The following is a 24501-nucleotide window of genomic DNA, read 5'->3' on the forward strand; positions in this document are numbered from 1 at the left end:
TTTACCACGTCAGCAGCTGCATTTGTAAAGCCTCCACACAAAAAAAGCATTGAAATACTTCAGCAGATTTTTATTTAAACTTTGTATTTACAAATTGATTCAATCATTCAAATGATTCAGTGTCTTAAGCACAACATCACCTCATCAGATCAACACCCTAATGCATGAGAAAGAACATTAAAAACAATAAAGAACACCATCCGTCCTCTTTAGTGACTTATCTCACAGTTATGAATGATTTAAAATGTACATCTCACACTCTACAGCTCATTACCATGACTGTTTTTGTCCCATAAAGCATGCTTTTATGTTCCCTTCAGATAATAACACAATGTCATGTACACTGTGTGCTTTAATAATAACAAATAGCTAAAAAGAAAAAAAAGGATAATAGCACATTTATGCTCGCTGGGTTTTAATCCAGTGTGATTTGAAATGATTGTGAAGACTTGAATTTCTGAAAAATTCAGCAAATCTACCACAGATATTGACTGTAAATCTTCCAAATCAGTTGATATCAGTGATTTCTGGTTGAAGATTGCCTCACTGTCCCTCGTCCCCGTCCACGGGGGCGGGAGTCCCTGGGGGCAGGTTTTGGGACCTACTCCGCCACGACCCCAACTCCGCTCCCAGGGACGCCTTGGGGCCAAAGTGGGAACCACTTCGCCACGACCCCAACTCCGCTTCCAGGGACGCCTTGGGGCCAAAGTGGGAACCACTTCGCCACGCCCCCAACTCCGCTCCCAGGGGCGCCTTGGGAACATAGTGGGAACCACTCGGCCCCCCGGTTCTCCAGTGGACCTGGTTCCCCAGCGGTCCCCCCTGGCACGCTCTCCCGGGTGGGACATATTTACGGGGGTACGCATAAATATTCTGATCGATAGAAGGGGGGTTCTGCGAAAAACCTACCTCAGATAATGACAGATCTTTGCTCCCTGTGTTTGGATCCAATGTGATTTGACGTGAATATCTTAGAAATTCAGCTCTGGTCTTGGGCTGTGCTGGTGACAGAGAAACTTCCACATCAGTCAGTGTCGGTGAGTTCTTGGTCCATTCCTCTCTCAGAATGTTCTGTAGTTTATCTGTGACCTTTGACACAGACGCCACAACCTCCTCAAAGGCCCTCAGAGGACGGATCTTGATGGTGGCTGATTGTGTAGATTTAATGAGATGCAGCAGTGAGGTGTAATTATGTAGAAACTGGATGTGATCCTCTGTGTGGGACAGCTGCTGCAGCTCAGCGTCTTTCCTCCTCAGCTCAATGATCTCCTGCTTCAGCTTCTCCTGAAGCTCTTTGGCTTGACACACTTCAGTTTTCTGCTGGGATCTGATCTGCTGCTTCACATCAGAGCGTTTCTTCTCAGTGAGACGGATCAGCTGGTTGAAGATTGCCTCACTGTCCTTCACTGCTTTATCAGCAGAGCGATTCATGGCCATCAAATTCTGCTGAAGCACCTTCACGTCTTTCTCTCTGTCCTGGATTCTCTGCTGGACTTGTAGCTGACTCTCTCCAAGCTCTCTATGCCTCTCAGTCCCCTCTGCTGCAGCTGAGACTGTCTCGTGACCTTTATGTTCATCCACAGAGCAGAGATAACAGATACACTGCTGATCAGTGCGGCAGAACATCTTCATCACCTCACCATGCTGCGAGCAGATGTTCTCTTGTAGCTTCTTGGAGGGGTCGACCAGCTTGTGATTTTTGAAGCCAGGGGAGTCATAGTGAGGCTGGAGGTGTTGATCACAGTAAGAGACCAGACACTGCAGACAGGACTTGATGGCTTTCAGTTTTCTCCCACTGCAGAAATCACAACCAACATCTGCCGGTCCAGCATAGCAGTGATCAGCAGGAGCAGAGTGGAGTTCTGTCTTCTCCAGCTCCTCTACTAAATTTGCAAACATGGTGTTTCTCACCAGGACAGGCCTCGGTATGAAGGTCTGTCTGCACTGAGGGCAGCTGTGGATATTCTTCTCATCCTCTCCATCCCAGAAGCTTCTAATGCATCTCATGCAGTAGCTGTGTCCACAGGGAATAGTCACTGGATCCTTCAGCAGATCCAGACAGATGGGACAGCAAAAATTAGCTTGATCCAGCTGACTAACTTGCTGCGCCATTTCACCTCTCAGTGACAGTGAACGTATGAGTTTCACTTTCTCAGAAGAGCTCTAACGCCAAACAAAACTCCTCCTTTGCTCTATGTTTGTTGATCTGCAGTGAATGTGGCTGGTCAGCACTGAACTTCAGTGCATGAGGGTTACACCCATCTAAGAGTGCAGATCTGTGAAGGGAGGAACAGGATGTCTAAGTTGAGGTCAAGAAGAGGGAGGGTTAATCACGTTGCAGGAAGAGGAGCGGTTTGACAGACGCACTGTTAATATTGCCCTTGTATACAACAGGAAGTGAAATTCATGATTTTTATAGGTTATGTTTCACTCAAAAGAAAATCTAAAAGTATTTTTGCTCAGCATTCACACTTGAAATCTTTGTCCTTTCCGTGCTTAATTTCAATGTAAAATGATATTTCCTTTTCATTTTGGTGCAGGTAAGAAAGGACTGTCGGTACATTTCTGTGGACCAAATATTGTTGGTCCTAGCACAGAACTCATTCATTCAGTGGTTTTGGATGCACCAACTTGGCAATTTATGACCGAGCAGGAGCATGTAAGGATATTCTGCTAAATGTTTATGTATGTTTATAGTTAATAATGCCATCTTGTTTTCATGTCCTTGTCAGAATGGCAGTTGATGTCAACTGTGCCAGGGAAGTCTCAGTGGTGGATCTCCTGTTGCACTCTTGTGGGCATAAGTGCTAAGGGAGAGAGACTCTGTAGGCCAACAACAGTACAGCCACATGTGATGTATCATTTCAGACAAAGAGTGTGTGTTTGTAAGCATGAAGGATTTCCAAGAAAAGCTACTCCTCATCCAAAAGCCCTTTAAAGTATGTAATGAAAAGCCCATGAAACATATAAACACATAAAAAGGAAACTTTTCTCCATTTAAATAGGCTGAAAGACTCATTATAAGACTGAAGACACCTGTGATGCTAATTAAAGAAAATAGTCACCTTGAAATATCACAGCAATTCAATGATTTATTATCCCTCCTGATGGTATTTATTATTTTGTCAGGCCATTTTCATTTTTGTGCAACGTGCAACTTATCAGTTTCAACTTATTTCAGAGAAAATTATTTTTCATTTTAGTAGGACGAACACTTTTTACCACGTCAGCAGCTGCATTTGTAAAGCCTCCACCCAAAAAAAGCATTGAAATACTTCAGCAGATTTTTATTTAAACTTTGTATTTACAAATTGATTCAATCATTCAAATGATTCAGTGTCTTAAGCACAACATCACCTCATCAGATCAACACCCTAATGCATGAGAAAGAACATTAAAAACAATAAAGAACACCATCCGTCCTCTTTAGTGACTTATCTCACAGTTATGAATGATTTAAAATGTACATCTCACACTCTACAGCTCATTACCATGACTGTTTTTGTCCCATAAAGCATGCTTTTATGTTCCCTTCAGATAATAACACAATGTCATGTACACTGTGTGCTTTAATAATAACAAATAGCTAAAAAGAAAAAAAAGGATAATAGCACATTTATGCTCGCTGGGTTTTAATCCAGTGTGATTTGAAATGATTGTGAAGACTTGAATTTCTGAAAAATTCAGCAAATCTACCACAGATATTGACTGTAAATCTTCCAAATCAGTTGATATCAGTGATTTCTGGTTGAAGATCCCCTCACTGTCCCTCACTCCCCCGCCGATTCCACAGGGGCGGGAGTCCCTGGGAGCAGGTTTTGGGAGCCACTTCGCCCCAAGCCACACTCCGCTCCCAGGGACGCCTTGGGGCCAAAGTTTGAACCACTCCGCCACGACCCCAACTTTGCTTCCAGGGACGCCTTGGGGCCAAAGTAGGAACCACTCCGCCCCCCGGTTCTCCAGTGGACCTGGTTCCCCAGCGGTCCCCCCTGGCACGCTCTTCCCAGGGGACATATTTACGGAGGGACGCAAAAATATTCTGATGGATAGAAGGGGGGCTCTGCGAAAAACCGGGAACCACTACCTCAGATAATGACAGATCTTTGCTCCCTGTGTTTGGATCCAGTGTGATTTGACGTGAGTATCTTAGAAATTCAGCTCTGGTCTTGGGCTGTGCTGGTGACAGAGAAATTCCAACATCTGTCAGTGTCGGTGAGTTCTTGGTCCATTCCTCTCTCAGAATGTTCTGTAGTTTATCTGTGACCTTTGACACAGACGCCACAACCTCCTCAAAGGCCCTCAGAGGACGGATCTTGATGGTGGCTGATTGTGTAGATTTACTGAGATGCAGCAGTGAGGTGTAATTACGTAGAAACTGGATGTGATCCTCTGTGTGGGACAGCTGCTGCAGCTCAGCGTCTTTCCTCCTCAGCTCAGCGATCTCCTGCTCCAGGTTCTCCTGAAGCTCTTTGGCTCGACACACTTCAGTTTTCTGTTGGGATCTGATCTGCTGCTTCACATCAGAGCGTTTCTTCTCAGTGAGACGGATCAGCTGGTTGAAGATCGCCTCACTGTCCCTCACTGCTTTATCAGCAGAGCGATTCATGGCCATCAAATTCTTCTGAAGCACCTTCACGTCTTTCTCTCTGAAATGGATTCTCTGCTGGACTTGTAGCTGACTCTCTCCAAGCTCTCTCTGCCTCTCAGTCCTCTCTGCTGCAGCTGAGACTGTGTCATGACCTTTATGTTCATCCACAGAGCAGAGATAACAGATAGACTTCTGATCAGTGCAGCAGAACATCTTCATCACCTCACCATGACGAGAGCAGATGTTCTCCTGCAGCTTCTTGGAGGGGTCGACCAGCTTGTGATTTTTGAAGCCAGGGGAGTCATAGTGAGGCTGGAGGTGTTGATCACAGTAAGAGACCAGACACTGCAGACAGGACTTGATGGCTTTCAGTTTTCTCCCACTGCAGAAATCACAACCAACATCTGCCGGTCCAGCACAGTGATCAGCAGGAGCAGAGTGGAGTTCTGTCTTCTCCAGCTCCTCTACTAAATTTGCAAACATGGTGTTTCTCACCAGGACAGGCCTCGGTATGAAGGTCTGTCTGCACTGAGGGCAGCTGTGGATATTCTTCTCATCCTCTCCATCCCAGACGCATCTAATACATCTCATGCAGTAGCTGTGTCCACAGGGAATAGTCACTGGATCCTTCAGCAGATCCAGACAGATGGGACAGCAAAAATTAGCTTGATCCAGCTGACTAACTTGCTGCGCCATTTCCCCTCTCAGTGACAGTGAAAGAATGAGTTTCACTTCCTCAGAAGATAGAGGACTTTCAGCTCTGACGCCAAACAAAACTCCTCCTTTGCTCTTTGTTCTTGCGCTGATCTGCATTGAATGTGGCTCGTCAGCTATGAACTTCAGTGCATGAGGGTTACACCCATTATGCTGTCCTCACGACACGTGGCTCTGTGAAGCTAGACGGCTAGCGAACTAATGAAGAAGACTCCGTACACAAGGCTTGCTTTGCTTGTTTGGAGGTCTCTTGTATGTTTATTAAACATATCTACATTATATTGTAACTGAAACAAACGAAAAGGAGTGTGTATTACAAACTACACAGTACATGGAACATACATGCATACAAGTTGCTAGCATACACGTGTAATTAGCATCGTACGTGAGGCATGTAGCTAGCTTGGTGTAACAACCAATAATTCTAATTCTCAAACGTTCAAATAAATACATGTGACCTCAACCTAGGTGCTCCTGAACACATTTATACTTACAAAGACGAATAGTTGCCGAACTTCAACCGAAGGAAAACACATTTGCCGTGTATGAGTCGAGTTCGGACCTCTTTCTGTTATTCAAACTGACTTTGCAGCAAAGAAACTTCAAAGATTGTCTATGCGGAGAGGAGCGCTCACTCTGAACGAAAACAAACTATGCTCTACCGAAACGAGGTCTCTCTCTAACAATTTTACTCAAACCTTTTTTACACAATTAACAATATCTTTACCAAAGACATGACACTCCCCGCTTTATATAATCACATTATATCACCACAAATACCAAAGAACACATGAAAAATATCACGAGTTACATGGCACATTCACTCATTCTCTGAAAGCAAGACAATAATCTCAGATATAGGTCGAAGAAACACTTTAGCGGCCCCTTCTTTGACAATCCGCACTTCCACTATGCAGACCTTTTTGTCACTGCTGGGGGAAGTCTTTACTATCAGTCCCATAGGCCATTCATTCCTGTGGGCTTGTGCATCCTTCAACAGGACCACATCTCCTTCCTTGACATTTGGTTGGTTTTCAGTCAATTTCGTGCGTTTCTGCAGCGTTGACAAGTATTCTCCTTTCCACCTTTTCCAAAACGTATCCGCGAGCTGTTGTACCTGTTTCCATTGTTTTCCATACAACTGTCCAGAGGAAAAGTTTCCAGAAGGAGGAGAAACTGCGCTTGACTTTTGTGTAAGTAACATTGCCGGTGTTAGTATTGTTGGACAATCCGGGTCTGCAGATATTGGGACGAGAGGCCTCGCATTCATAACAGCCATGACTTCGGCCATAAACGTGCTTAAAACCTCGTGAGTGAGACATGTCTGAGCATTTTTTAACAATATTGCATCAAGGATACGTCTGGCCACCCCTATAAGACGCTCCCAGGACCCTCCCATATGAGACGCATGCCCTCCGCATGCGTCTCATATGGGAAAGTCCATGAGCACCCCTTCTCTTGGAGGTACTTTCCCACTGCTGATTTGTCTGTGTCTAAACCCAGTTCTTTACAAGCTCCCACAAAATTAGTCCCTCGATCTGAGCGCAAGAGCTTAGCTGGGCCCCAAATAGAGACAAATTTCCTTAGAGCATTTATAAGGCTGTCTGTGGACATAGTTTCAATCAGTTCAATGTGCACGGCTCTGGTAGTCATGCATGAGAAAATGACAGCCCACCGTTTGCTAAGGGCACAGCCACCTCTTGTGCGGCGTGTTGTCCATGGCCCAAACACATCCAGTCCTACCGTTGTGAAAGGAGGTTCAGGTGTTACTCGGTCTGCGGGCAAGTCCGCCATTTTCTGGGTCTGCACTTTGCCTCTCAACTTGCGGCATGTGACACAGTTATGTATTACAGAGGACACATTACATTACATTACATTACATTACGATCATTTGGCAGACGCTTTTATCCAAAGCGACTTACATTACATTACCACCCTTCGCAGAGGGGGGAGCAATTGAGGGTTCGGTGCCTTGCTCAGGGGCACCTCGGCAGGGGCTTGAACCGGCAACCCTCCGGTTCCTGAGCGGAAGCACTACCCACTGAGCCACTGCCTCCCTCGGGCGCTTACCTCCAACTATCCAGAAACCAGCACCACGGACAGCACCTTCCGTGATGTGTCGTCCCTGATGGGCTGACTGTTCGTGGAAGTGTCTGACGAGGAGCGTGGCAATGTGGCTGGAGGAAGGGATAATCAAAGGGTGCTTTTCATCCTCTGTGAGGTCGGCGAAGGAGAGACGACCACCGACGCGTAACAGTCCACTTTTATCCACTACTGGACTGAGCTTTTTTAGTGTGTCATTTTTTGAGTTGATCTTCTTTCCTTCTTTTAACTTTTTCAATGTCTCTTTGTATGCGTCGTGTTGAACTGAATGGATGATGACATTTTTGGCTTGAGTGAGTTCTTTCACGTTTGTACTTTCTTTAAGACTTTTCCATCCCTTTTCTCCACTTGTTTGTTGTTTGAAGGAAGCAGCAACATGAATGAGTTTTGCTGTTGCCTTGCATGCTGATGTCCAGCTTGAGCATCTTTGGAAACGTTCTGAACTTAGCTGTGATTCTGATACTGCTGTTGTGAGTGTTTCCACTTCAGGGCGAAGTGTAAAGTGAGAATGCATTGTCTTTATTTGATTCACAGAGTTTGTCTGAACAAAGAAAGCTTGGGCCACTGAACCAGATACTGTTTTCGAGCTCAGCGGCTGGGATGAACCTGGTTGCCTGGTCAGCTGGATTTACCTCAGTTGGTACGTAGTGCCATTGGTCAGGTTGTGTGGATTACCTAATGCGTGTGACACGGTTGGCTACATACATGTAGAATCTTTTGGAGGAGTTGTGTATGTATCCCAAAACAATGCGACTATCAGTGAAAAACTTAACACTGTCGATTCCAATGTCTAGCTCGTCTCTAATCCACTCGTACATTTCTACTGCAAGTACCTCTGCGCAAAGTTCTAGCCGTGGGACAGTGTGTGCAGGCCGAGGAGCGAGTTTGGACTTCCCCATCACAAACCCTAGGTGGTACTGACCCTGACTGTCTAAGGAGCGCAAGTAAGCTACCGCACCAATAGCTACAGTAGATGCATCAGAGAAAATGCACAGATCATTACTTTTCATGTTGCTCAATGAGCCCGTGCTGTAACACCTTTTGATTCGCAAATCTTCAAGGGCTTTTAATGACTCGTTCCATGAGACCCACACTTCCTCCTTTTCTGGGGGAAGGGGTGCGTCCCAGTCTCTCTCTTCAGATGACAATTCTCTGAGTAGTGCTTTGCCCTGCATGATTATGGGAGCAGCAAAGCCCAAAGGATCATATAAACTATTGACTGTTGACAGTACTCCCCTGCGTGTGAATGGTTTTGTCTCATTGGGTACAAGGTAAGTGAAACTGTCAGTTTGTAAGTCCCAACAGAGTCCTAAGCTTCTCTGAACTGGGAGAGGATCTACTCCTAGGTCCAAATCTTTCAAGTCTTTTGCGCGGTCCTCCACAGGGAACGCTTCCATGACTAGGCTGCAGTTTGATGCTACTTTATGGAGCCGTAAATTGGATTCTGCTAACATGTTTTTTGTTCTTGTTAACAGGTCAACTGCTTGTTCAGGAGTGGCAACAGATGTGAGCCCGTCATCAACATAAAATTGTCTCTCAACAAACTGTCTGGCATCTATGCCATGTTCTCGTTCACCCTCTTTTGCTGCCCGTCGCATGCAGTAAATGGCAACAGCGGGTGACGGGCTGTTCCCGAAAACATGTACTTTCATTCTATACTCAATAACATTTTTTGTGATGTCATTGTCCTCAAACCAGAGATAGCGAAGATAGTCTCTGTGTTCCTCACACACCTCAAAGCAATAAAACATTTGCTGCACGTCAACTGTCAGGGCTATTGGCTCTTTTCTAAACCGCAGCAGAACTCCTAACAGCGAGTTGTTCAGATCTGGTCCACTAAGCAGTACTTGGTTTAGGGCCGTGCCTTTACACTCTGCACTAGAATCAAATACGACTCGTATTTGATCTGGTTTTTGCGGGTGGTATACGCCGAACGTTGGCAAATACCAGTGTTCTCTACCTTCAGGCAGAGGTGGAGCAAGTTCAGCTTGGTCGTTATCTAGCATTTTCTGCATGAACTGAATGTAGTGATCTTTCATGTCTGGTTTCTTTTCTAGTCTTTTTGAGTGAGTGGAGACGTTTTAGTGCTAGGTCTCTGTTACTGGGGAGCCTCCTTCTTGGAGAGCGGAAGGGCAAAGGAGCGACCCAAGTGTTCTCTTTGTTTTGACTAACTGCATTGTCCATCAGTTAGGAAAGTTTTGTCATCTATAGACAGTGCTACTTTGTCATCTGACTCAGTTCTCTCAAATACAAACTGACCTAGTTTGTGTGTGTTGTCTGTTGTGTCCACACTGTTTGTTACTGTCAGTGCGTTTTGCGAGGACCTGACACTGTAGTCCTCTTTTACTTTTATGACGTTTGGACATGGCTCAAAGTAAGTTGTGCGTCCATTGTCTAGCATGTGTGTCTTATAAACATTGACTGCTGTTGTGCTGTGAGCTTTACCTAAGCACACCTCCCCCACTACAACCCAACCCAAGTCCAGCCTTTGGGCATAAGGAGTGTTATTGGGCCCGTTAATCTGCTCACGTACCTTGTGCACCCTGAGGATATCTCTTCCCAGGAGGAGAAGGATAGGAGCGTGGTGATCGACAGGTGGGATTTTGTTTGCAATTGGACGGAGATGAGGATGATGCTGTGTGATCTCAGGTGAAGCTATTTCAGATCTGTCGTCTGGCACTGAGTCACATTCGATCAAAGGAGGCAGCTTGATATTTGATTTTCCATCCATGGATTGTATGGAAAAGTTTGCAGCTCTCCTGCCTGCAGTCTCTTCTTTGCCTGAGCAGGTCTTAAGCATGTAAGGAGCAGGAGTAGTTTTGATTTCAAACAGGTTGAAGAACTCTGTCCTCGCCAGGGACCTGTTGCTCTGCTCGTCAATCACAGCATACATTTTACGTGCTTTATCCTGTTGCCCTTCTGGATAGACTTTCACTAAACAGATTTTAGAACAGGAGCGTGGGCTTTCACTCTGACCACATACCTCTGTGCACTTGGAGACGACCGCAAGAGGGCTCTCTGGTTTCTCCTCGGTGTCTGCACTCTCCTCTGTGTCTTTTCTGGGGACAGGAGTGGGACCTGGATGAAGTGCTGAAATGTGCTTGGGACTGTCACACTCCACACACTTAACTGCTGCCTTGCAGTTTCTTGTGATATGCTGCACTGAACCACAACACCTGAAACAAATGCGATGCTCTCTGAGAAAGGCTTGGCGGTCCTCAATTGGTTTATCTCGAAATGACTTACATTTTTTGAGGGGGTGTGGTTTTTTGTGAATCGGGCAGAGACGATCTGGTTCTTCTATTTTCTTTTGTTCTGCACCACTTTGGTTGTAATCGATGTCTGTTTTGTTTACTGACACAGTGGCCTTTCGGTTGTATGGTGTGGACCTTTCTGTGCGAGTGGACACTTGATTGTTGCAGCTGGATAAGGCAAAGCTTGGATCATTTTTCATTTTTGCTTGTTGCTGAACAAACTGCACAAAAACTGAGAAAGGGGGAAATGACACTCTATTGGTCTCTTTGTATTGTGTTCCAACAGAGGTCCACCTTTTCCTGCAGATTGAAAGGGAGTTTCTCCACTATTTGTCTCACCCCTCGTGCTGTGTCCAGGTACGCGAGCCCTGGGAGTGTACCATTGAGTTTGGCGCACTGTAACTCCAACAGCATGTCACCAAGTTCTCTTAGTTTGCTGCTATCTTTGTTTGTTAATCTGGGGAACTCTTCAATCTTTTTTAAGAGAGCGTCCTCAATAGCCTCTGAGGAGCCATAACACTCCTCAAGGCGTTCCCAGATCATTTTTATTCCTGCAGCAGGATTGAGGATGTGTATGGCCCGCATCCGTTTGGCCTGCTCGAAAGACTTTGGCCCTAACCACTTTGTCAGGAGGTCTAGTTCCTCTCTAGCCACCAGGTTCAAGTCTTTAGTTGCACTAACAAATGAAGCTTTCCAAGCCCAATAGTTTTCTGGTCTGTCATCGAATTGTAATAAACCAGTGCTGACTAATTCTTTACGGATGAGATACTTTGCAAATTCTTGTGCACTATTTGATTCAGCTTGGGTGTTGTTTGTGGGTTGTAAAGTGCTGGCTAGAGGGTCAAATGGGTAGGTGTGAGTTGGACCTACTTTTATTTTTGGTTCATGTTTAATGTCACTCTTAGGTGGTGGGAGAACGTGCTGAGTTGCAACTATAACTTGGTCAACTGGTGGCTGTGGTTGCACTAGTAGGTTGCAGTGTTGCTCCACCTATTCACTGGTGCGCTGTACTGCACTACATGGCTCAGCTTCAGTAAGAGGTTCCATACCTGACTCCCCGCTTTGACTGTCTGATTCTTCGTAGGCTGCAGCCTCTGCTTCAGCTGCAGCTACTCCTTTTTCACATTGTAGTATGTGGAGACTGGCATCTAAATCAGCCTTTTGTTTCAGCATGTTTGCTTCTAACTCCGCTTTCTGTCTCATCATTTCTGCTTCTCTTTCTGCAAAAGCGAGTTGAGCTTTAGCCGCTTGTGCTTTGGCGTAGGCCTTTATGGCAGATGAACCGGTTGTAGATGTTGAGTGTGAACACCTGCTGGGAGCCTTGGACTTGTTGCTGCGTGGAGGTGATTGTTGCTGTTTCTTCGGTGACAGTTGGTCACACCGGCACCTTGCTGCTCTGAACAACAGCTCTGGATCTGCTTCCTTCTGTTGTTCGTATTCTCTCAGGTAGGCTTTGCCGGAACGTAGACTCATGTTGGCTTAATGTAGCTTTGTGATGCTTGAACCCGCCGAGTGGTCGTCTTTTTACTATGCTGTCCTCACGACACGTGGCTCTGTGAAGCTAGACAGCTAGCGAACTAATGAAGTAGACTCCGTACACAAGGCTTGCTTTTCTTGTTTGGAGGTCTCTTGTATGTTTATTAAACATATCTACATTATATTGTAACTGAAACAAACGAAAAGGAGTGTGTATTACAAACTACACAGTACATGGAACATACATGCATACAAGTTGCTACCATACACGTGTAATTAGCATCGTACGTGAGGCATGTAGCTAGCTTGGTGTAACCACCAATAATTCTAATTCTCAAATGTTCAAATAAATACATGTGACCTCAACCTAGGTGCTCCTGAACACATTTATACTTACAAAGACGAATAGTTGCCGAAGTTCGACCGAAGGAAAACACATTTGCCGTGTATGAGTCGAGTTCGGACCTCTTTCTGTTATTCAAACTGACTTTGCAGCGAAGAAACTTCAAAGATTGTCTTTGCGGAGAGGAGCGCTCACTCTGAACGAAAACAAACTATGCTCTACCGAAACGAGGTCTCTCTCTAACAATATTACTCAAACCTTTTTTACACAATTAACAATATCTTTACCAAAGACATGACAATATAGTTTAAATATCACACAAAAAGAAAATTTAAAAGTATTTTTGCTCAGCATTCACTCTTGAAATCTTTCTTCTTTCTGAGCTTTGTTTCAATGTAAAAAATATATTTCCTTATTTCATTTTGGTGCAGGTAAGAAAAGACTGTAGGTACATTTCTGTCGACAAGATATTGTTGGTCCTGGCACAGAACTCATTCATTTGCTACATGAGATCCTCTGTATTATACTTGGTGTCCAAAGTAAAAAAACACTCTCCACCAAACATTTCCTTTTGCTGCTGTTCAGACAGACAGCAATTCATACAGCACAGTGGTTTTGGATGCACCAACTTGGCAACTTATGACCAAGCAGGAGCATGTAAGGATATTCTGCTTAATGTTTATGTGTCTTTAGAAGAGTTATTAATGCAATCGTGTTTTCATGTCCTTGTCAGAATGGCAGTTGATGTCAACTGTGCCAGGGAAGTCTCAGTGGTGGATCTCCTGTTGCACTCTTGTGGGCATAAGTGCTAAGGGAGAGAGACTCTGTAGGCCAACAACAGTACAGCCACATGTGATGTATCATTTCAGACAAAGAGTGTGTGTTTGTAAGCATGAAGGATTTCCAAGTAAAGCTACTCTTCATCCAAAAGCTATTTAAAGTATGTAATGAAAAGCCCATGTAACATATAAACACATAAAAAGGAAACTTTTCTCCATTTAAATAGGCTGAAAGGCTTATTATAAGATTGAAGACACCTGTGATGCTAATTAAAGAAAATAGTCACCTTGAAATATCACAGCAATTCAATGATTTATTATCCCTCCTGATGGTATTTATTATTTTGTCAGGCCATTTTCATTTTTGTACAAAGTGCAACTTAACAGTTTCAACTTATTTCAGAGAAAATTGGGGCTTTTTATTTTTAAATTTTAGAAAGACAAACACTTTTTGCTACATCAGCAGATACATTTGTAAAGCCTCCACACAAACTCTATGACCCAGCTTTATGAAAATGGAAGTGACGTTCAATATAACATTTTGACCTGAAAGCTTTATCATTTTAACATTTATATGTCAGATTTATATGTCAGATTGGTCCGGTGTGTGTTCAGGTAAGGCCCCTATATTCTCATATATTGATATTTCTGGCAAAGTAATACACGGTCGTCAACAAAGTTGGAATGATTTTTTATTCCAACTTTATGGTCTACTGTGTATATATACACAGTACATATATATATATACATTGTAGCATGATAGACTATGAGGAGGCAGGTTTAGCAGAGTTTATCCGGTGGACTAAAATATCTGCTTGTTTTCTCACATAGTGTACAAGTCAAACAATGAAAAAAGTACTGAAATACTTCACTAGATTTTTTATTTAAACTTTGTATTTACAGATTGATTCAATCATTCAAATGATTCAGTGTCTTAAGCACAACATCACCTCATCAGATCAACACCCTAATGCATGAGAAAGAACATTAAAAACAATAAAGAACACCATCCATCCTCTATAGTGGCTTATCTCACAGTGTTATGAATGATTTCCAATGTACATTTCATTGCTCTGCCACACACTCTACAGCTCATTGCTATGATTGCTTTGATCAGATTACACTGATGACTCTTGTTGCTTTATATGATCCCAACGGATCAAATCAAAGACAAGGATTTTTGGCTGTCAAGCTACACAAAGTGAAGCTATTCAGCAGGAATCACATAAACATTCTTTAAGATATTCATTTGTATGAAGATCTGTATGCTGAGCGTCTGACTGGAAGAGAAATGTCAGGAAATATCACAGAAACACCACAAACATATGAAATATACAAACCACACAACAGCTGACAAGTTTACATGAAGAAATGATCACTTAGACTCTAACTGTTATTCTCTTGGTTCAACTTTATCACCACTCTCTACTTGAGCTCACACAATTCAGCTGTAGTTGACCCAAACACAACCCTACGTAACCCAAGTCCAGCATAGAGCGGCTGAGTGAATGTGGTCTGGACTGTGTGGATCAGAGTCATGGTGTCAGAGACGCTGTAGAAACACAGCAGACCTGCACTGTGATCCAGGTACAGTCCCACTCTGAAGGAGTACGGAAAGGTTGAGACACGACTGCTGCTAAAGTTATGCATGAAACAATAACTGTCACCAAAATTATATAATGCCCAAGACTTTTCATTCTTTCCAAATTCACTTTCAATCCGTGTTCTGCTGATGTCCTTGTATGCCACTGCTGCTGTAATTCCTAGTCTCCCCTCCACCTCCCAGTAACAACGTCCAGTCAGACTCTCTGCACTCAGGACCTGAGTACAGTCAATGAATCTGTCTGGGTGTCGACAATATGACTGTTTTAGTCCCCATGTTGCTTTTCTGTTCCCCTTAGATGATAACAGACGTATGCTCGCTGTGTTTGGATCCAGTGTGATTTGACGTGAATATCTTAGAAATTCAGCTCTGGTCTTGGGCTGTGCTGGTGACAGTGAAACTTCCACATCAGTCAGTGTCAGTGAGTTCTTGGTCCATTCCTCTCTCAGAATGTTCTGTAGTTTATCTGTGACCTTTGACACAGACGCTGCAACCTCCTCAAAGGCCCTCAGAGGACGAATCTTGATGGTGGCTGATTGTGTAGATTTAATGAGATGCAGCAGTGAGGTGTAATTATGTAGAAACTGGATGTGATCCTCTGTGTGGGACAGCTGCTGCAGCTCAGCGTCTTTCCTCCTCAGCTCAATGATCTCCTGCTCCAGCTTCTCCTGAAGCTCTTTGGCTTGACACACTTCAGTTTTCTGCTGGGATCTGATCTGCTGCTTCACATCAGAGCGTTTCTTCTCCATGAGACTGATCAGCTGGTTGAAGATTGCCTCACTGTCCCTCACTGCTTTATCAGCAGAGCGATTCATGGCCATCAAATTCTGCTGAAGCACCTTCACGTCTTTCTCTCTGTCCTGGATTCTCTGCTGGACTTGTAGCCGACTCTCTCCAAGCTCTCTCTGCCTCTCAGTCCTCTCTGCTGCAGCTGAGACTGTCTCGTGACCTCTATGTTCATCCACAGAGCAGAGATAACAGATACACTGCTGATCAGTGCGACAGAACATCTTCATCATCTCATCATGACGAGAGCAGATGTTCTCCTGCAGCTTCTTGGAGGGGTCGACCAGCTTGTGATTTTTGAAGCCAGGGGAGTCATAGTGAGGCTGGAGGTGTTGATCACAGTAAGAGACCAGACACTGCAGACAGGTCTTCTACTAAATTTGCTAACATGGTGTTTCTCACCAGGACAGGCCTCGGTATGAAGGTCTGTCTGCACTGAGGGCAGCTGTGGATATTCTTCTCATCCTCTCCATCCCAGAATCTTCTAATACATCTCATGCAGTAGCTGTGTCCACAGGGAATAGTCACTGGATCCTTCAGCAGATCCAGACAGATGAAACAGTAAAGGTTTGCATGATCCAGCTGACTAACTTGCTGCGCCATTTCACTTCCCAGTGACAGTGAACGTATGAGTTTCACTTCCTCAGAAGGGAGAGGACTTTGAGCTCTGACGGCAAACAAAACTCCTCCTTTGCTCTTTGTTCTTTCGCTGATCTGCAGTGAATGTGGCTGGTCAGCTCTGAACTTCAGTGCATGAGTGTTACACCCATCGAAGAGTGCAGATCTGTGAAGGGAGGAACAGGAAGTCTGAGTGGAATCCAAGAAGAGGGAGGGTTAATCAAATTCCAGGAAGAGGAGCGGTTTGACAGACGCACTGTGACTATTGCCCTTGTTTACAACAGGAAGTGAAAGTCATTATTTTGACAGTTCAATTATCACACAAAAAGAAAATGTAAAAGTATTTTTGCTCAGCATTCACTCTTGAAAGCGTTATTCTTTCCGTGATTTATTTCAATGTAAAATAATATTTCATTTTCATTTTGGTGCAAATAAGAAAGGACTGTCGGTACATTTCTGTGGACAAGATATTGTTGGTCCTGGCACAGAACTCATTCATTTGCTACATGAGATCCTCTGTACTATACTTGGCATCCATAGTAAAAAAAACACCCTCCGCCAAACATTTCCTTTTGCTGCTGTTCAGACGGACAGCACTACATACCTGTACAGCACAGTGGTTTTGGATACGCCGACTTGGCAACTTATGACCGAGCAGGAGCATGTAAAGATATTCTACTAAATGTGTATGTGTCTTTAGAAGAGTTATTAATGCCATCTTGTTTTCATGTCCTCGTCAGAATGGCAGATGATGTCAACTGTGCCAAGGCAGTCTCAGTGGTGGATCTACTGTTGCACTCTTGTGGGCATAAGTGCTAAGGGAGAGAGACTCTGTAGGCCAACAACAGTACAGCCACATGTGATGTATCATTTCAGACAAAGAGTGTGTGTTTGTAAGCATGAAGGATTTCCAAGTAAAGCTATTCTTAATCCAAAAGCCCTTTAAGTATGTAATGAAAAGCCCATGAAACATATAAACACATAAAAAGGAAACTTTTCTCCATTTAAATAGGCTGAAAGACTCATTATAAGACTGAAGACACCTGTGATGCTAATTAAAGAAAATAGTCACCTTGAAATATCACAGCAATTCAATGATTTATTATCCCTCCTGATGGTATTTATTATTTTGTCAGGCCATTGTAATTTTTGTTCAACGTGCAACTTATCAGTTTCAACTGATTTCAGAGAAAATTATTTTTCATTTTAGTAGGACGAACACTTTTTACCACATCAGCAGCTGCATTTGTAAAGCCTCCACACAAAAAAAGCATTGAAATACTTCACCAGATTTTTATTTAAACTTTGTATTTACAGATTGATTCAATCATTCAAATGATTCAGTGTCTTAAGCACAACATCACCTCATCAGATCAACACCCTAATGCATGAGAAAGAACATTAAAAACAATAAAGAACACCATCCGTCCTCTTCAGTGACTTATCTCACAGTTATGAATGATTTAAAATGTACATCTCACACTCTACAGCTCATTACCATGACTGTTTTTGTCCCATAAAGCATGCTTTTATGTTCCCTTCAGATAATAACCAATCCAGTGTCTACTAATCCAGTGTGATTTGAAATGATTTTTGAAGACTTGAATTCCTGGAAAATTTAGCAAATCCACCAAAGATATTGACTGTGGATCATCCAAATCAGTTGATATCAGTGATTTTTGGTTGAAGATTGCCTCACTGTCCCTCATCCCCGTCCACGGGGGCGGGAGTCCCTGGGGGCAGGTTTTGGGACCTACTCCGCCACGACCCCAACTGCGCTCCCAGGGACGCCTTGGGGCCAAAGTGGGAACCACTCCGCCACGCCCCCAACTCCGCTCCCAGGGGCGCCTTGGGAACATAGTGGGAACCACTCGGCCCCCTGGTTCTCCAGTGGACCTGGTTCCCCAGCGGTCCCCCCTGGCATGCTCTCCCGGGTGAGACATATTTACGGGGGTACGCATAAATATTCTGATCGATAGAAGGGGGGTTCTGCGAAAAATCTACCTCAGATAATGACAGATCATTGCTCCCTGTGTTTGGATCCAATGTGATTTGACGTGAATATCTTAGAAATTCAGCTCTGGTCTTGGGCTGTGCTGGTGACAGAGAAACTTCCACATCAGTCAGTGTCGGTGAGTTCTTGGTCCATTCCTCTCTCAGAATGTTCTGTAGTTTATCTGTGACCTTTGACACAGACGCCACAACCTCCTCAAAGGCCCTCAGAGGACGGATCTTGATGGTGGCTGATTGTATAGATTTACTGAGATGCAGCAGTGAGGTGTAATTATGTAGAAACTGGATGTGATCCTCTGTGTGGGACAGCTGCTGCAGCTCAGCCTCTTTCCTCCTCAGCTCAATGATCTCCTGCTCCAGCTTCTCCTGAAGCTCTTTGGCTCGACACACTTCAGTTTTCTGCTGGGATCTGATCTGCTGCTTCACATCAGAGCGTTTCTTCTCAGTGAGACGGATCAGCTGGTTGAAGATTGCCTCACTGTCCTTCACTGCTTTATCAGCAGAGCGATTCATGGCCATCAAATTCTGCTGAAGCACCTTCACGTCTTTCTCTCTGTCCTGGATCCTCTGCTGGACTTGTAGCTGACTCTCTCCAAGCTCTCTATGCCTCTCAGTCCTCTCTGCTGCAGCTGAGACTGTCTCGTGACCTTTATGTTCATCCACAGAGCAGAGATAACAGATACACTGCTGATCAGTGCGGCAGAACATCTTCATCACCTCATCATGACGAGAGCAGATGTTCTCCTGCAGCTTCTTGGAGGGGTCGACCAGCTTGTGATTTTTGAAGCCAGGGGAGTCATAGTGAGGCTGGAGGTGTTGATCACAGTAAGAGACCAGGCACTGCAGACAGGACTTGATGGCTTTCAGTTTTCTCCCACTGCAGAAATCACAACCAACATCTGCCGGTCCAGCACAGTGATCAGCAGGAGCAGAGTGGAGTTCTGTCTTCTCCAGCTCCTCTACTAAATTTGCAAACATGGTGTTTCTCACCAGGACAGGCCTCGGTATGAAGGTCTGTCTGCACTGAGGGCAGCTGTGGATATTCTTCTCATCCTCTCCATCCCAGAAGCTTCTAATGCATCTCATGCAGTAGCTGTGTCCACAGGGAATAGTCACTGGATCCTTCAGCAGATCCAAACAGATGGGACAGCAAAAATTAGCTTGATCCAGCTGACTTACTTGCTGCGCCATTTCACCTCTCAGTGACAGTGAACATATGAGTTTCACTTCCTCTGACGTGAGAGGACTTTGAGCTCTAACGCCAAACAAAACTCCTCCTTTGCTCTTTGTTCTTTTGCTGATCTGCAGTGAATGTGGATGGTCAGCTCTGAACTTCAGTACATGAGGGTTACACCCATCTTAGAGTGCATGGAGGGTTAACATATTCCAGGAACAGGAGCAGTTTTACAGACGCACTGTGAATATTGCACTTGTTTACAACAGGAAGTGAAAATCATGATTTTTTCATAGTATATATGTCACAAAAAGAAAATTTTAAAGTATTTTTGCTCAGCATTCACAGTTGAAATCTTTGGTCTTTGTGAGCTTTATTTCAATGTAAACAAATATTTCCTTTTCATTTTGGTGCAGGTAAGAAAGGACTGTCAGAACATATCTGTGGACAAAATATTGTTGGTCCTGGCATAGAACTCATTCATTTGCTACATGAGATCCTCTCTATTATACTTGGCGTCGACAGTAAAATAAAGCACCCTCCACCAAACATTTCGCTGCTGTTTCGACCTGCACATCAATGAGGAGCTGGAACGCTTCCATCATAAATATATGCAGGGTGGCATTTATGAGCTTTCAACAGGTAACGTCACATCATGTCACGCTTGCACCTTGACTCCAACATTCCAAATGCTCCAGTACTGATTATGTGGTTATCTGGTCTCACCTGTGTACTGTGATTCAGGTGCACCGACTGACAGTTATGTGTTAAAATTAGAAATGTTGTCATTGTATCCAAATGTTCTGCGGTTCTCTGTTCTTCTAATATCCTTGTGTTTGACTACAGCTGATGGGTACAAGCTGTTTATCCCCATATAGCCCCTGAACAGTGACGCAGTCCTCCCCTGATGGCAGGTCTGTCCTCACTGATTGAGACAAATACCAAGACTTCCCCCAGCGCTGATATTTTTCTCTGTAGCGACTGCATCGTGGTGCCTGTGGCCCTCACCAGATCAGCAGGAGGAGCTTTGCATTCCCCCAAGGTTAGGATTCGTTTTCCCCTCTTTGTGTGATGGAAAGTAACTACGGTAACAGGTCTCATGAGGAGATTCGGTTTATAGGCTGGATCACAATGAACCCTGTCCAAGTGCATCAAGGTGTCTTGTGGGTTAATGAATGACTTGATATGTGCCTAAATGACATCACTGTGATACCGAAGCAGAGCAACAAAATGACTCTGAAAGCTTCGATAGTTTATATCATTTGTATTATATCATACTAGCTCTGCTCTCTATTCGATTAAAATAAAATAAAATAAAATAAAGTAAAATAATAATAAAACATGTTCATTCTAGAAAAAAACATGTGTGTATTATTTAATGATGTTTGTCATGTGATCAAATTCACACACACACGACATGTGATCAAATTCACATACACACACAGACACACAGACACACACACAGACACACAGACACACAGACACAGAGACACACAGACACAGAGACACACAGACACACAGACACACACACACACACACACACACACACACACACACACACACAGAAGCTTGGCACAATTGTCAATATTATTCAAGACAAAATTGCCGCTTATCAAGTGTTAATGAAAGACACGTTCTGTGTAAAAACTGTGAAACTGTATTAATAACATTGGACTCTGGAGGGTTGCGTAGGTTTTAAGCCTTCATTTCCTCTGCACATTTATGCTGCTAGTTGTCTCTCATACCTTTCAGATCAAGAGCTTTGAAAAGTGATGCTGTATGAATCCAGCACTAATCTTCTGCCAACATTCAGGGCTCTACTCTCCTCTAGAAAACTTTGTTTGACACACTCAGTGATCATCTATGGGATTGGTGTGGATGAAGCATTAAGCACACACTGTCTTGACCTTTTAAAAATAGAAACAGACATTAGAAGCATCTTAAGTCAGACCATCTGCTTCTTCAGGAGTGTTTTAGCAATATCCACATGGCTATATTTAAACCTACTTTAATCACATCACAAGCTCCTCCAATTCTTGAGGTGTTCTTTAACATATTTCAATGCAGAACTGCCAGGATACAATTACAAAACTGAAAAACATCCTCCCTTCCTCGAACGTTTCAAAGTTAATGTTATGACTAGACTGTTAAAGTTAAAGTTCAGATTTCAAATATAATGGCTTAATCATTCACTTTATAGTTTACACCACTGAGGAGAGGCTGTTAAATGTGTTAAGATGTTTTATGGGAGGAATGAAAATATACAAATGTTACCAATACTATATGTAGTTGTATGTGCAGTAGAACAAAAACCTCAAAATCCCATTCTAAGTCAATAAGAGTCAACTATATATTACTATAAACAGGAGAGATGTTTACGCTTGAACTCATTTCCAGTTCCATTTGGTTTATTACAAGCAGATATTTTATGATTAAATGAGACATTAACATTACTTCTGTGGAATTACATTGTACCATTACATCTTAGATTCACTCAACAATAAATCAAACAATTAATCAAGCTCGTATTGACCCCCCTTTTAGTGCTTCTTTCTCTCTTTTATGATGGCGTATGCTGTCTTGGCACTTCTCCTCTTGGCCTCTTCCTTGCTCGTAGAGGGCAAAGTTCGATCTAGTTCTGCTATTTGAGACATGTAGGCCACATCAACAACCAAGTCCTCTGGGTATTGGTCCACTTGCTTGGCTTGGACTCCTGCATAACTGTAGTAACTGTACCCTTCCTCCTGTTCCTCTGGTGAAATGATGGGGCTCGTGTCTGTCTTTCCTTGGACTTGAATTGACTTCTCTCTTCTCATTGGCCTTGTTGTGTATTTTAAAATACATTCCTGTCCTATACTTGATCATCCATCTTTATTGTTCCAGCTTTGTGGTCTGATACTTTCATTATCTTTGTCATGTTGTTTGCCCCATTTGTTTCAACCTGGCACAACCTCTTCTTCCTTAGGTTGTCCTCTTTGTTTCTCGGCCAGTCTGGCTACCAGCTTGAAGTCTTTGTTGGGCTGGCCAGGTTCAGGTTTTGTCTCAGTTCCAGCTGTGCTCCCGCACCACTTTCCACCAATATAACCAGGCTAAGACTCTCTCTCTAGCCTCTTTTCAGTGTTTTTGGTACGATGATCAGCTGATTCTCATCCTGTAGCTTCCTTCGATAGCTCAGTTGGTAGAGCGGAGGACTGTAGATGATAACAGCTGAAATCCTTAGGTCGCTGGTTCAAATCCGGCTCGAAGGAGTGTTTATTTTCTCCTACTTGTCCCTCAACAATTTCCCTCAGGATAGAGGTTTTTGTTATCTGACTGCAGGTCATTCCAAGCACCAGGATGTAGCAGCACTGCCACCATGGTCTTCAAGTGAGCTACCAGATGACTACACAGGGATGCCTTCCCTTGGTGGATGCGATGCCCGATGGGCCTCATCACTCCCACACTGTAGCCTCTCAGGGGCCAGTTGAGGTCCTCTGTTTGTCAGCCTTCAGATCTCTCCTTGAACAGTGCCTTTTTGGACTGGAGCCAGCAATCTTTCCAGGGTCGCTCTCTCTCTCCCTCTCTGAGCAGATTGTCTCCTTTAACCGTTGAGGGTGAAGTTCCTCAACCTCCAAAACTCTTGGGTGTTATTCTTATACTCTGCTCCAGATTTGCTCAACTTTGTTCGGCTTGTTCAGTTAGCAAATCAGCTGACAGTCTGAAGCTTTATTGGACTTGCTTTATTACTGTATATGTATAAACCATTTTGATTTCACAATTGAGGATATGAACTTAGGTTTGCTATAACAACCAGTAACTTCAGCAGTGTTTTTAATCGTTTACTTCCTCTTCTCTCAGGTTAGCTCAGGACATTTTCTTCTTCATCTGTGCTTTTCCACTGTCTCTGAAATTCCTCCTGCTCCTCCTCAGTATATTTCAATATGCACATATTCTATGATTAAATGATACATTAACATGATTCTCTGCCATTACATAATTAACTTATGTATGATATTATTTCATAGATTCACCAATTAAATGGGCCTTAACTGATTATAATCACATAACCTTACAATCATTCCAACAAATACTATTATTATGGTGAATGACTAATATTATAAACCATTACTTCTTATTTCGATCATTACATCAATCAAAGCCTTCCTTCCTACACCGTCTCTGTATGTTCCTTCCCTTCCCCTTGGTTTCTCGTGGAGAGTGAGCCTTGATCTCCTCTTCCTCACTCTGCCTCATCCACATCCAGGTCCACTTGCTTGTTTGTACTCCTGCATATCTGCGGCCTTGTGACTCAGCTCATATCTGCCTTGATTTCTCTCTTTTCTCCTAAAAAAAAGAAAAGTGATTTAATATATTTGGCATCAATCCATGTATGTTTCATGATTCATCTCTTTGCCTTTTTTTCAGCTGAAAGACTCTAAGGCACCACTTTCCCACTGCTCCATTAATGCGGCTGAGCTACACAGGAATGGAATGGATGCTTTGACTTGGAAACAGGCTTTATTGCTCTAAAAGTGTCTCTTTTGATGATAGTTTAGCACTCACATGCTGCACTTCCTCCTGAATGCAGGAAGCTGGCCCTATTTTAACACTGAACCCATACAAACCTATATCCTGGGTGGATCGGTGCAATGAAAGGATATAAATAATGAAGCACAAAGGCTTACAAATAAAAAAGACACACAGTCAAATTGCAAGCACTATGAAATGCTGTCTTTAGTGCTGTTACATTAGTGCGGATCCAGTCATGCAACCAGGTACAATTTAGATTTATCTACTGCAGTAATAAAACACAAACATTTTTCTGCACAGATGTATCCACATTGATGTAACTCTCATATTAACTCATGACTCTAAATGTTCTCCTGTTACCTTTTACTTGTTTTGGAATATAGCAACGTCAGGCTCACTCAATCACAGGGTGAACATATGTCCAGTTTTCCCGGGATTCCCTTTTTAAAGGGTCCTAACTTATTCTAAAACAACCCTTATTTGTCTCGTATTAGTTTGTTTTCTTTAAAGGCGCATGCGCGGAATCCACCAATCACTTGCA

General features: G+C 43.5%; 3 protein-coding genes and 1 non-coding gene across 4 annotated transcripts; 1 reads left to right on the plus strand and 3 right to left on the minus strand.

The window, feature by feature from the left end:
* Window positions 1-55: 55 nt before the first annotated feature.
* LOC143012527 (tripartite motif-containing protein 16-like) lies at window positions 56-2147 on the minus strand. Its single transcript, XM_076165686.1, has one exon. The coding sequence runs from the start codon at window positions 2110-2112 to the stop codon at window positions 544-546; it is 1569 nt and encodes a 522-aa protein (XP_076021801.1). The 5' UTR covers window positions 2113-2147; the 3' UTR covers window positions 56-543.
* A 1125-nt stretch (window positions 2148-3272) lies between these two features.
* On the minus strand, window positions 3273-5897 carry LOC143012526 (tripartite motif-containing protein 16-like). Its single transcript, XM_076165685.1, has one exon. The coding sequence runs from the start codon at window positions 5399-5401 to the stop codon at window positions 3761-3763; it is 1641 nt and encodes a 546-aa protein (XP_076021800.1). The 5' UTR covers window positions 5402-5897; the 3' UTR covers window positions 3273-3760.
* An 8224-nt stretch (window positions 5898-14121) lies between these two features.
* On the minus strand, window positions 14122-19479 carry LOC143012516 (uncharacterized). The gene is given in 3 exon segments (XM_076165662.1): window positions 14122-16015; window positions 16017-16453; window positions 17963-19479. Coding segments are annotated over 3 exon segments (3276 nt in total). The 5' UTR covers window positions 19469-19479; the 3' UTR covers window positions 14122-14682.
* A 3132-nt stretch (window positions 19480-22611) lies between these two features.
* Window positions 22612-22699, plus strand: trnay-gua (transfer RNA tyrosine (anticodon GUA)). Its single transcript is given in 2 exon segments — window positions 22612-22648; window positions 22664-22699. It is a non-coding gene; the product is annotated as a tRNA-Tyr (tRNA).
* Window positions 22700-24501: the final 1802 nt, after the last annotated feature.

Source organism: Genypterus blacodes, unplaced genomic scaffold, assembly GCF_046128005.1.
Source record: "Genypterus blacodes isolate CSIRO-AG114 ecotype Tasmania unplaced genomic scaffold, CSIRO-AGI_Gbla_v1 ptg000148l_1, whole genome shotgun sequence".
In the NCBI taxonomy this organism is placed as follows: Eukaryota; Metazoa; Chordata; class Actinopteri; order Ophidiiformes; family Ophidiidae; genus Genypterus; species Genypterus blacodes.